General features: G+C 41.9%; 2 protein-coding genes and 1 long non-coding RNA gene across 7 annotated transcripts; 1 reads left to right on the top strand and 2 right to left on the bottom strand.

Moving 5' to 3' along the window:
- Window positions 1-2,574: 2,574 nt before the first annotated feature.
- On the bottom strand, window positions 2,575-4,534 carry LOC123477078 (repetitive proline-rich cell wall protein 1-like). 4 transcript variants are annotated; one of them, XM_045180389.1, is made up of 4 exons: window positions 4,358-4,534; window positions 4,197-4,260; window positions 3,407-4,128; window positions 2,575-3,376 (listed from the first exon to the last, which is right to left on the bottom strand). In XM_045180389.1, exons 2-4 carry the CDS (start codon window positions 4,200-4,202, stop codon window positions 3,184-3,186), a joined length of 921 nt encoding a protein of 306 aa, XP_045036324.1. In that variant the 5' UTR covers window positions 4,203-4,260; window positions 4,358-4,534; the 3' UTR covers window positions 2,575-3,183. The 4 variants fall into 4 exon arrangements, with proteins under 4 accessions (XP_045036324.1, XP_045036323.1, XP_045036325.1 ...); XM_045180388.1 differs by having other exon boundaries at window positions 2,575-3,406; window positions 3,437-4,128; window positions 4,358-4,533; XM_045180390.1 differs by having other exon boundaries at window positions 2,575-3,543; window positions 3,607-4,128; window positions 4,358-4,533.
- Window positions 4,535-7,569: 3,035 nt separating this feature from the next.
- LOC123477082 lies at window positions 7,570-8,890 on the top strand. 2 transcript variants are annotated; one of them, XR_006652356.1, is made up of 3 exons: window positions 7,948-8,007; window positions 8,082-8,119; window positions 8,317-8,890. It is a non-coding gene; the product is annotated as an uncharacterized LOC123477082 (long non-coding RNA). The 2 variants fall into 2 exon arrangements; XR_006652355.1 differs by having other exon boundaries at window positions 7,570-8,119.
- LOC123477075 (DNA-directed RNA polymerase II subunit RPB1-like) lies at window positions 8,694-11,003 on the bottom strand. Its single transcript, XM_045180382.1, has 3 exons — window positions 10,869-11,003; window positions 10,726-10,795; window positions 8,694-10,444 (listed from the first exon to the last, which is right to left on the bottom strand). Exons 1-3 carry the CDS (start codon window positions 10,884-10,886, stop codon window positions 9,186-9,188), a joined length of 1,347 nt encoding a protein of 448 aa, XP_045036317.1. The 5' UTR covers window positions 10,887-11,003; the 3' UTR covers window positions 8,694-9,185.
- Window positions 11,004-12,065: the final 1,062 nt, after the last annotated feature.

The raw sequence follows: 12,065 nt of genomic DNA, 5'->3' as shown, positions 1-12,065 counted from the left end.
GCGCCACGTATTGCTAAATAATGTACAAAAACGTATAACGTTCCTTTCTATATACCATCATATATAGAAGGCTACCCCTAAGAAGGAGCTTCATGAATTGCAGTTATATTTTATTATATGCAAATATATGCTAATAATACAATAAAAATACAAAATTGACAATATACGGGATTTTGTGTGAATTACCGATCCCTGACATTAACATTTTCCTTTTGAACTTTTGCATTCGTTTTGCAGATCACTTATAGAAAATAAGTGTCCAGTATCTTCAGGAATATAAGATGAGCTGGAGAGAAGGGAATCACGTTTAAAGTTCATCGAGTCTTATAGAATCCCCGACAAAACGAAATGTGGCACCTTGCCATTCAAATTCTGTACACTACTGGGTTTCCACCTCTCAGCATTTTTATCGCAGCAGAGAACCGCACATTGTGAAAGGACCACGTGTGTACCGGTCACGGCTTTCTACACGACAGTGGAGTCATTGGCAAAAAAAAAATCAGAAAAACAAACTGCCTTATTCGTAAATTGTTTGCGTAAAAAGAGCGCGTCTTAAATCGTGTTTTTGGAACCTCCTTTCTTTATATGCAATAAAGGTGGAGTCCTCTTGTATCGCCAGGTACTGGCCGCCTCTGGGGGGATAAAGCTTGAACAATTCCTCCTTCCATCGTACCAGTTATCCCAGTGGTACACAGCACAGCCGGGTATATAATCACAAATGGCTGTTCGACTTTCACAGCATGACCAATCGTCCATATATCACACATTGAAACGCGTGCATTCAAAAACGTTGTGATGCGCAAGCATTTCATCGCAATATGCAAATGATGCATGTGTAACCAACTGGCCTTTATTCACGATTAAGGACGGAAAAGAGTTGATCCGGGTGAAATAAACTTGTTTTCTATCTACAAAGAACGAAGGTGCTGCTCTATTATCTACTGATTCTTATACAAACATAAACTTTCTTTTAAAGCGGACACATTGAAGTGTTTGTTTCTCCCCCAAATTTCACGCGTCAGCAGATTTGACACGCGTGATAGTGGATACTCTAACCGCACAGTCTGCCAACACCAACCGTGCGCGCATTTTTGAAATAATTTCGGCCAACTTCTAACGTCGTGTTTTATAATTTATTCACGAAATGTTTTAAATTTGCAGCCGGCCCCGAAATCGGGACAATATATAAAACAAGGAAAAACAAAAACAAGCTGTTCAAATGGCGGGGAATGCTGTCGTCCAAAAAAATGATATCCATCTTTTTGTTTTGCGATGCAGTGCCTATGTGTGATGCATACATACTAGACTTTACACACAATTTTGAAAGCATAGATACGAAACATTCGCTGCGTCATTGCGTCCCTTGTATATTATAAAGAGCTCGCTTTCTAAACTCTTAACATTTTTCTTTTTTTATCTCTGTCGATCAGAGTTTTTATTTTTGCGCAAGAACTTCCCGCGTTAGTCGAAAAAATTTGTTTATTTCGTCTATGCAAATTAGAGCGCCACTGGCGCTGTTTTCCTTTGAAAATAATAAACGTTGGTGGGTTTTTAAAATTAGACAGCGCGCGGGATATGATACCTGGAGCGCGCTCTGTGGGTTGTAATCAGTAGCCATTCGATGTTGCCCATGAAAAAGCAAAAAGAAGTTCAGTTTTTTTAAAAAGAAAAAAAAGCTTTAAACGATTCAAATCGTTTCTTTCTGGCATCTATGTCCTTAGTTAACGAGAGTCTCATTATTCTTAAAAAATGGTTAAAGAGCTCCGGGTGTATTATATATACGTAATATAGTTTCAAACGATAAATAAAAACAAGAGTTTCATGTTCATTTCTTTTCTTTGTTGAAACACCTGTTGACTAAAAAGACGAAACTGAACACTTTGCTACATTTATTTCTTTAAAATGTATATGTAGCCCCCGTCGTTGACATACACATTCTTTCGCATGCAAATGTAATGCTATATGTACAATGTGGGTCTCAGGTGTTACAGTTATTGTGTAACTGCTCACAAAGTTCTTCTCTTATTAGCTAAAAGATGTAGGCTAAGTCTACCTGGATATACACCTTTGCGTTTCATCACTCAAACTGGAAGCCCCATCTACTGCTGGTTGTTTCAAGTTGTTTGTCTTGCCCCCATTTTGTTTTAAATTTATTTATTTTTAAAACAAATATAAAATACTCACACCACATGATTTTCTCCCAAAACGAAACCTGTCGGGACTTGCCGGCCAATAACCGGCAATAACCCCCATTGACAGCGATGACGCAATTGGACGATCACTCTCTCTCTATACAGCACCAAAGTCTTTCTTTTCACTTTCTATACAAATGAGTCTCACCTGTGTCGGAACAATTCCATTGAGCTTAAAGAAATGATTGCATTCAGCACGTTTCCTTATCAAACAAAAAGCAAACCAGCATTTCTATTGTTGCTTTCTGAAAGTGGATTGGTTAGTTCAAATATATATATATAGGTCAATGTACTCTTTAGATTTTGTATCCTATAATATCAATTGACTACACCGAAATGAGACCGTGAAATGAAACGAACGAGGAAAAACAAAACGAGCAGGTTCAATGTGTGGGTCTCGGTCGAGACGGTATATTTGGCAATTAAATATATATAAATGTTATTCGATCAACTCGAGCATACAAATATATATAAATACATGTGTATAATATATAAGGTGAAAATATGATGTATATATATATATAGAATCTGGTCGGGGGGTATTTGGGCGGATTTATCGTTTAGATTTTAATGTTTTTGACATTTAAACCTGGACAATATTTTTCTTTAATTTGAGCGCGATCAGAATTAGATAATATATATTATATATTATTATATACACTCATGAATGGTTGACTGCCATGTAAATTGATGTTAAATATTATATATAAAACTGAGTGGACTCTGGCTGAAAATGAAGAAAAAGAGATTTTTTGTGGATGGAGTATAGGGGAGGGGGGTAGAAGATATTGGCATACAATTTCAAATCATTTGTTTGAAATATCTCTGATGACGTATAATATTATATATCTCTGAGTTTAGGGGGTTGGGTGGGGGGAAAGAATTAGAATTAAGAGGCCGGGAACACACAAGCAAAAAAATCAATCCGACTTCCTTTTTCTTTCTTTTCTTTCTGCCCCCCTTCTTTCTACTACAATTATTTGTTTAATACCTAATAAGCTGGTTTAGGAACTTCGTAAGACGAAGCTCCGTAATCTGGGGCGGTGTAAGAAGGTGCCTCGTAAGCCGGAGCTGAGTAGGCGGGTGCGGAATAGCTCGGGGCAGAGTAGGCGGGTGCGGAGTAACTCGGGGCAGAGTAGGCGGGTGCGGAGTAACTCGGGGCAGAGTAGGCGGGTGCAGAGTAACTCGGGGCAGAGTAGGCGGGTGCGGAATAACTCGGGGCAGAGTAGGCGGGTGGGGAATAACTCGGGGCGGAGTAGGAAGGAGCAGGGTAAGAAGGAGCGTAACTACCTCCTTTCTTGCCTTTACCCTTGCCAGCTGAGGCGTAAACCGGGGCAGCGTAAACTGGAGCCGAGTACACCGGTGCGGAGTAAACCGGTGCGGAGTAAGCCGGGGCGGCGGCGTAGACTGGAGCGTACGATGGCTGCTGCTGGTAGCTAGAATATCCGCTTCCCTTCTTGCCTTTTCCTTTGCCGTAAGATGGAGCGGCGTACGATGGAGCGGAGTACGACGGTGCGGAGTAAGAGTCGTAGGAAGTTGCGGAATAGTCTCCTGTTAAAGAAGAAAGGGTTGCAACGAGGGCGTGAAAGTCAATATCGCTGCCTTTGATGGCCTTCAATAATTCCTTCAGTGGTTTTCTACCTTTTCTGCCGCCTTTTTTACCTTTACCGGAAGGATAGGAAGGTGCAGAATAAGAAGGTGCCGAATAAGAAGGAACCGAATAAGAAGGAGCAGAGTAGGCAGGAGGAGAGTATGCGGGAGCAGCGTAAGAAGGAGCAGCGTAAGAAGGAGCAGCGTAAGAAGGTTCAGCGTAAGAAGGTTCAGAATAAGAAGGAGCTGAATAGGAAGGTTCAGAATAGGAAGGAGCTGAATAGGAAGGAGCTGAGTAAGCGGGGGCTGGATAAGCGGGGGGCGTAACTGGCTCCATAACTTCCATCTGTAAATCAATGTTTCGTTTTGTTTTTTTTAGAAGAAAAATGGACATTTAAAACTTGAATTTATTACAATCATTTCCGCCCTTCTTCTTGGCGGATGTCGCTGCTAGACACACACAGACGGCGAGCAGGATCTATATAACAAAGGAAACAAATGAGAGTTTCAACAACCGTGGAAGCCAATCAGTATAACCATTAAGAATCGATAAAAAAAAAAAATTTTTCACTTACAGAGAACTTGACTGCCATTTTGTTTGTTATCAAACTTTTGAAGTGGGTACAGAGATTCGCAATAAAACGATTGAAATTTTTAAATCTTTCCACTCAACGTGCAGATGCTCGGCTGTTAAAACTGTTAGATGACTGTATCCGCTTGCTGGGCTGTTCGATGTCTGAAACAAATGCCGGCCGAAGCTTTATATACACGCGCTAGACAGAGAGAGACACGCACGCCGATTAGAAAAGAAGGTGCGGCAATGGGGTTTTAGGTGAATGTACCTGTCACATTGCCCGTTGAATGGAGTCTCGAGCCCAGCCATCCATCGGCTCTGCTGCAAAAGTAGAACACTTTCCGTGCGCTGCTTGTTTCACGAAACTCTTGCTCCCTTGAAATGTGCATCAAAGGTGCACGAACCATTCACCTGTTGATGAAAAAAATCCAAGGACGACGGGTCGAGAGCTGAACTCTCTCTTCCACCGTATATCCGAAATGGAAGCCAAAGAGAAAGAGAAATAATTGTGAGAGTCCAGTGTGTGTGTGTGCCAAGCTCATATATACCGGGAACACACACAACGATTTTTTTTTGAGTAATTAGAATCTATGCAAATTTCATTTCAGACAGCAAAATGAATTGATTTTTAATCGTCTGGATTTCTCTGTTTGGTGAATCAATGCGCAACATCCAACGTGTGCAAGATTTTAAAAATGGAATCAAATGAAAAAGGCTGTCTCAAAAAGATGATTGGCATTCATTTTTAAATGTTAATTGAATTTCCTCTGTCTCGACTGTCTGTCCTGAGTTATAAGGCAGAACACTCTCCCTTTCGTTGTCCCTTTCTCTCCGAGTCTGACACGTGAATTCACCAACTGTATATAGACGAACGCCCTTTACCCTGCCAAAAACAGAATCATGATCAGGGCTGTTGCACATGAGCCAATTGGCTCACAAACAGAGAGATCGTCCGTTTTCTCACCTGTGTTTATCATATTACCAGGAATTGACCTCATTTTTCACGCTGTATAGTCATAGCCCTGACAATGGCAACATCATTGAAATCCCCCTCTCTCAAAAAAAAAGTGAAAGGTCAACGTTGCTTAAATTTGGTTACACACATCAGCTACTTTTATAGAATTATTCAATGCAAATTGCCCAGGTGAACATATAGGCGGCCGATGTATCTATAGTTCTATATAGTGTCTCTCTCTCTATATATAATATAAAAGCAAAATAGAAATTTGTTTGGTTTCAACCGGTGTGGTTTTTGGATGGGCGGATAGACCTTGACACGGTACCTCTTCTACTCCCGTCTGCGCGCGTTACACACACGAAGTAATGCGTGAACCGAGTCACCGGTCAAACGTGAATTGCCTATAGTTTCTTTTTCCCTTTTCAGAGGTTGATGCATCGGTGAGAGTTTTGCGAAATGTCGCAACCGGCGTGTTCACGCTGCGGGCAAATCAACTGGACCAAGTTGCATTCTTAATTTTCTATTTACCAGCAGGGTCAAAAATACATAAAAAACACAAAGAGATTTCCCCATTTCTCAATCTCTGCAACGCAATCAAAGTGCAGACATTATTTTGAGGGATAAAGGGGGGATAACTGAGATAGCGAAATGGACAAGAAGACAACATCTCGTGATTATATCGTAACGGTCATTTGACACACTGTTCATTTGCATATACGTACAGCGGTTAGATAGCAGTGCGCACACACACTCACGTTGTGTGTGGTATTTCATTTTGATGGTTTGTTTATTTTTGAAATAAAATGGTGAAAAATTATAATGATGTGGTTGACCATGGCCAGTTTTATGCAATTGTTTTTGTTATTACGTAATTTTAGACACAGTGTGGACGCCTCCGGCCGACATTTTGAATAGTTCAACGTCTGTGTGTTGTAGAAACAAATGAATGGCCAGGATACGTATATAGTGTATAGACATTATAGCAGACGTATATAATATGCATATACCGGTAATAACTTTATTAATTAGTTCGTCTAGCGGGTCACGGCCGATTCTGTCCCGCATTGAGAAAGGAGACCCCCTGTTCCATTCAAACTTTTTTTTTTTTTAAGGGTTAATAGCTCCTGTACTACTAGGTCACTGAAATTGACAAGAAGAGAAAGAGAATTTTTTCAAATAAAAAATGCAAATGAACCGACATTACAATGAGCTTCATCAACATCTCCCCAATTTGAATGGCAAAACAATAGCTGCACACACACGCGCATTGCGTAATCACACGTATATAAGAAAGGTCCGCTTTTCTTTTTTTAATTTCAACAGCCTTTGGACGATCGTATATATGTTTGACTACACTATACGTTCATCAATTAATGTCTATAAAACTGTTTTAATTACATATCAGCAGCCCAGTAGGCAAATTACTCGGGGTCAAATGAAAGTTGAACAACAACAACAAAATCCGGTCCAAAATAATAAAAATGTTCACTTTCATTTTTGTTTTGTTTTCCCTCCACCTTGTTATATATACATTCTTTCTCTGCATCTCGTTTACGTATATTATATTCCGGGTGTTCGGGTTCAAACATCCACGGCGGCATTCTGCCCGTTCCCCTTTGTAGTTTCTTTTGCATCTATAGACACATGGATAATGTCAAAACAGCCGTATACGGTTAGACCGTCTTTTGTTTTTAAAATGCAAGCCTGAAAACTGGTTTTCCCATTGAGTTTGGGTATACAGACTCAGCGACGATGTTCGTGTTATCTACGTGAGAACCAGAGACTGTATGGAGATGAACAACTTTCAAAAGAAGAACACAACTTAAAATCAAAACAATGGGCTACCGGCGCCATCAGACGACATATAGCGAAAGCGGTTTTCTTTCTTTCAAAAATGTTTCAAACATAAATTAGAAGGGACCGATATGGATGACGGTTTCATTCCGACGTCCTACCGGCTCGATGCCATTTTTCTTGTGTATGAACTTTTTCAATGACGCAATCGCCATCGGCGTGTGGTGAAAATGAAGCTGAAACAAACCAATTGTGGAAGGGTTATTTGAAAATCCGGTCACGTGTCATCATCATCGCGTATTTAATGAACGTATATATTATGCGTGTATCGATCACGTCTTTCGTGTAATTGCCACTTGCATCGCAGGTGAAACGCCTCTGGCAATCTAACGGACACATTCAACTGCAATTGCAACGAGGGCAAGAAGCAAAATGGAAAACGAATGCTATTAAACATTTTAAAACAAACATAAAAAATATTTTAAAATCTATAACGATCATGATGGGCCAATAAAAAGGTGTGAATCGTAAATCGGAATCATCGATGTATAGACTCCCCTTTTATATGTGACAAACTGCAATATTATCTACTAATATAATACACCATAAATGTATAAAACTAATATATAGAATTCAAATCGTATAATTGCGTTATTCCTATACATGGAAAGTATAGACTTTTTCACATCTGATTGGTTCAGGATTTAAACAAGTTTCGTGACCCAGACTATCTTCCATAAAGAGAGGGGAGTCTTTACGTTAAAGGGAAAAAAAACAAATGAATAACGTAAAGGTAGTAGATAAAAAAACAAAAGCAAAACGTCAATGAAAATTCCTTTTCTTCTTTGTTGTCTGTAGTGGACTCGACATGTCACAGCCTGACGGGCATGTACAGACAGGTGTCATATTTGCTTACCCTTACCTTCGCTTTTTTTCAGATTTAAATCATTTTCTAAATTGTGATATTTAAAAGGTGAACGACTGCCACGTGTATATCCGCAAAGGAGAAAGGTGTGTGCAAAAAATCCCCTCAAAAAAAAAAACAATTTAGCGATCGGGAAACGTGTCCGCAATTCGAACGTGTTTGCATTTAACCTTCAAATGAGAAAACGAGAGAGTTCAAGTTGGGGCGTGTTGCAACGTGTTTTTTTTTTTTTTACTACATATATAGAGTAGACAAATAATGCCCAGACTTTTCTCTTTCTAAGGTGGGCCATATCGGCAAAGGGAGCGACTCGCGTCCGTTCACGCCGACCCATTAGTCAATTTGCATGGGGGCCGAACGCTTTTTATACTTTGGTCGCCGAGACAACAACAAAAATAAATTGTGTGGACATTTTTAACTTTCTAAAGTTCCAAAAACGAATCGAAGTAACAATCAGTAAATCAATGAATTGTTTCCAAATCGAAATTTTTCTGGTCCTCATTTGCATACCTGTTTTTTTTTGTGTGTGTGTGTGTTTTGGATCTCGTTGTACAGGACATTGGACCGGTGAATAAATTAAATTTAAAAAAATTAAATCAACGTTTCACATCGGTTAGATCGTCCAATTGATGCTAGGTAAAAGCCCTCAGGCTATAAAGATGCTTGAATACCTTTTAGATGTATTTCTGTTTTCATTTCCTTTTGATTGCAAAAAATAGTCATACACAACAGACGATGTTGAGAGGCAAAATATTTCAATCTGAGCGGGGGACATCCGACATGTTGTCTAAAACAATTTCAATCGTTTATAGAAGAAAAAAAAATGAATCATCTGCAAAAGAATGAAGGAATTCAAACAAAGGTGAGGGGGGAAACAAAAGGAAGGTGACCGGGTATAATTAAACTTGATGAAAAGTTGATGTTTTAAAAAAAATTCAAAATTATTATAAATCCTTGTTTTTTTTTTTGGTATTGGTGGTAAATATAAGATATACTGGCGATAGTTAAAGAAGAATGACTGCAGCGTGAGAAAACTAAAAGAAATTTGAAAACAAAACAAAGTCGGAGAAGTGCTGTGTGTGTAAAGGTGAGTAATCATCGTCAGCTGCTGCATTAGCGTGAATCAACCAGCGAACTCACGCTCGTGCATGTTTAACGGCCGTAACCTTGCTGCTGAACGGGCTGCGGGCTGTAGATGGGCTGAGGAGGAGCGTAAGCAGGAGCGGGAGCGTGATAAGCCGGCTGAGGAGCCCCGTAAGATTGCTGAGGAGGTCCGTAGCTCGACTTGGGCTTCTTAGGAGCCTTGGGTGCTCCGTAACTGGGCCTCGGCGCACCGTAAGAGGGTTTAGGAGCTCCGTAGGAAGGCTGAGGGGCGGCGTAAGACGGCTGCGGTGGAGCGTACGATGGTTGCGGTGGTGAATAAGAAGGTTGAGGAGGAGCGTACGAGGGTTGAGGAGGAGCGTAAGACGGTTGAGGAGGAGCGTAAGATTGAATAGGTGCTCCGTAAGTGGCTTGCGGGGCTCCGTAAGATTGCTGAGGCGGTCCGTAGCTGCCCTTTGGCTTCTTGGGTGCCTTAGGGGCTCCGTAACTGGGTCTCGGTGCTCCGTAAGACTGTTGAGGAGCTCCGTAAGACTGTGCCGGAGGCGAGTAAGATTGCACAGGTGGGGAATACGATTGAACCGGTGGGGAGTACGACTGAACGGGTGGTGTGTAAACGGGGGCGGCTTGGGTGTAGGAAGGAGCCGGTGGCGAATAGGCAGGAGCCGGAGGAGAGTAAGCAGGAGCCGGAGGAGAGTAAGCAGGAGCCGGAGGAGAGTAAGCAGGAGCCGGAGGGCTATAAGCTGGAGCCGGAGGGCTATAAGCAGGAGCCGGAGGGCTATAAGCTGGAGCCGGAGGGCTATAAGCTGGAGCCGGAGGAGAGTAAGCAGGAGCTTCGTACGCCTGAGGAGCTGGTGCGGAGTAGGAAGGAGCAGCCGGAGCGTCGTACGCCTGAGGTGCTGGTGCGGAGTAAGACGGAGCTGGTGGGCTGTACTCAGGAGCCGGAGGGCTGTAAGATGGCGCTGCTTGAGCTTCGTAAGCCTGAGGGGCTGGTGGGGAATATTCAGGAGCCGGGGGGCTGTAAGATGGCGCCGCTTGAGCTTCGTAAGACTGAGGAGCGTCGTAGGACGGCTGTTGAGGAGCGTCGTAAGAAGGAGCAGCCGGTTGAGCGTCGTAAGACGGAGCGGCCGCTTGAGCGTCGTGATGCTGATGGTCGTGATGTTGCTGGGCCGGTTGGGCGTCGTAAGACGGGACGGCCACTGGACCACCGTAAGCCGATGCACCTACATCGGGTGTGTGAATGGGAGCGCCACCGCCGTGTCCGTGATCGTGTCCGTGATCGTGACCGTGGTCATGATGTCCATGTCCATCCGCTTTTGTTTTTTTCGGGGATGAGGCAAGGAAAAATTCAAGAAAATCAAAATGAGATGCAACGAAAATATTCAGGTCATCTTCTATAGCCCACATGTGGCTCAAACGCGTAACCTTAATCGATAGCCTCTTAGGCCTCAAAAACTGGACAAACTGCTGTTTCTCTTTCAAAATTTGAATAGATATTTTAATTCATTTGACGTGCGTCTATTTTGTGCATCAACGAGAAGAGGGGCTCATCGTTTGTGAATGAACCGGCGAAAGAATTAAGGTCAACACTTACGTGATCGTTTCTCACGGATGGGCTCGGCCAGACAAGCGGTCACTACCAGCAGACATAAGGTGAACAGCGCCTGCGGGGGGCACATGGCCGATTATTTCAGAACAAACTTGACATTTTTTGAAGACGAAAAACAATGAACTTACCGATCGATTGATTGACATGTTTTTTTTTTTTTCAAAATCGAAACGAGAATAGCAGGTGTTTCAAGAGAAGCTTCTTCTTCTTGTGCCGCTGTATTTGCTGCTGACGACGTGTGTTTCTGTGTCTTCTGGAACGCAGACACCCGTCCTTATATACCCGTGCCGCCACTGGGACAACTGTGCATAGCCCATCCTCCTGGAAGAAATGTAGGTATCCCTTCTTTCTTTCTTTTTTGTGTGTTAAAAGGAAAAAAAAAAAAGGTAAATACTCCTCATGCGCTAGTAGTGTGCGGTCGGGAGAAGGAGGGGGGAGAAGAGAAAGGAAGAGCCCGGAAGAGAAAGAACCACCCCTCGTTCAACCTCTTTTTCAAAATTTTGACGAAAAAGGATTTTTTTTTTCGGCTGCCATCGAGATTAGATACACACACACACACACACAAGCGGGTAGTACATATTTATTTATTTTTTGAGGTGAGTTGAGAGGAAGAACTCCCACCTACCTCTCTCTCTCTCTCTCTAATAGTATATGCACACCTCTCCCTTTCTCTGCGTTTTATTTTTTTTTTTTTTTGTGGGGGGACTCCAATGAAATATAAGCCATCACACCTTTAACCGAAAGATGCCCAGCAGCGGAGAAAGCATACGAGTATAGCAGACGAAAGCTCAGGTGAACGCTGGAATTCACGCAACGATAATTCGTTTATTGACGATAGGAATTGCAACCCCCCCTCTAAAAATTGAATGTAAATTTAAGAGAAAAAAAAAAAATAAATAAAAACAAATCTTCGTACGTGTAACGGAACGGACGGAATTCAACGGTATCTAATCAAAAAACGTGAATGATGTTGACCTAGAAAAACGAGGTGAGCCTGTCTGGTGTGTGTATAGAACCAGACGCACGTAGACCTCTTTGTTATGTTACCTCTGGCTAATCTATAGGAAACCTGAAATGTTGTTTTATTTATTTTATTTTTTTATTTTTTGTGCCTATTAAAAACGGGAGAAAGAAAAAGTTCGGTGCGATTGTCCCCTTCACTTTCACCCCCATTTCCTCGTAGCGCCCTGCATTTTTTTGGAACATGGTGATCACGCGTAATACACGTTTTCTGAATGCTCTTCATTTTAAAGTGCAGAGTGGGGGCAAATGTCCTGTTCAAACGGTGAATAGCGTAACGTGCGGTGCAATTCAATTATCAAATG

Source organism: Daphnia magna, linkage group LG10 (genome assembly GCF_020631705.1).
Source record: "Daphnia magna isolate NIES linkage group LG10, ASM2063170v1.1, whole genome shotgun sequence".
NCBI lineage: Eukaryota > Metazoa > Arthropoda > Branchiopoda > Diplostraca > Daphniidae > Daphnia > Daphnia magna.
This window is presented reverse-complemented; position numbering and strand designations above follow the sequence as displayed.

Bases quoted from the DNA above. Each gene is read 5' to 3' on its own strand.
- LOC123477075 (XM_045180382.1), bottom strand. The intron at 10,445-10,725 runs GTAAGTGTTGAC...AAAAAACAAAAG, and splicing joins CATCCGTGAGAAACGATCAC to CGGATGGACATGGACATCAT.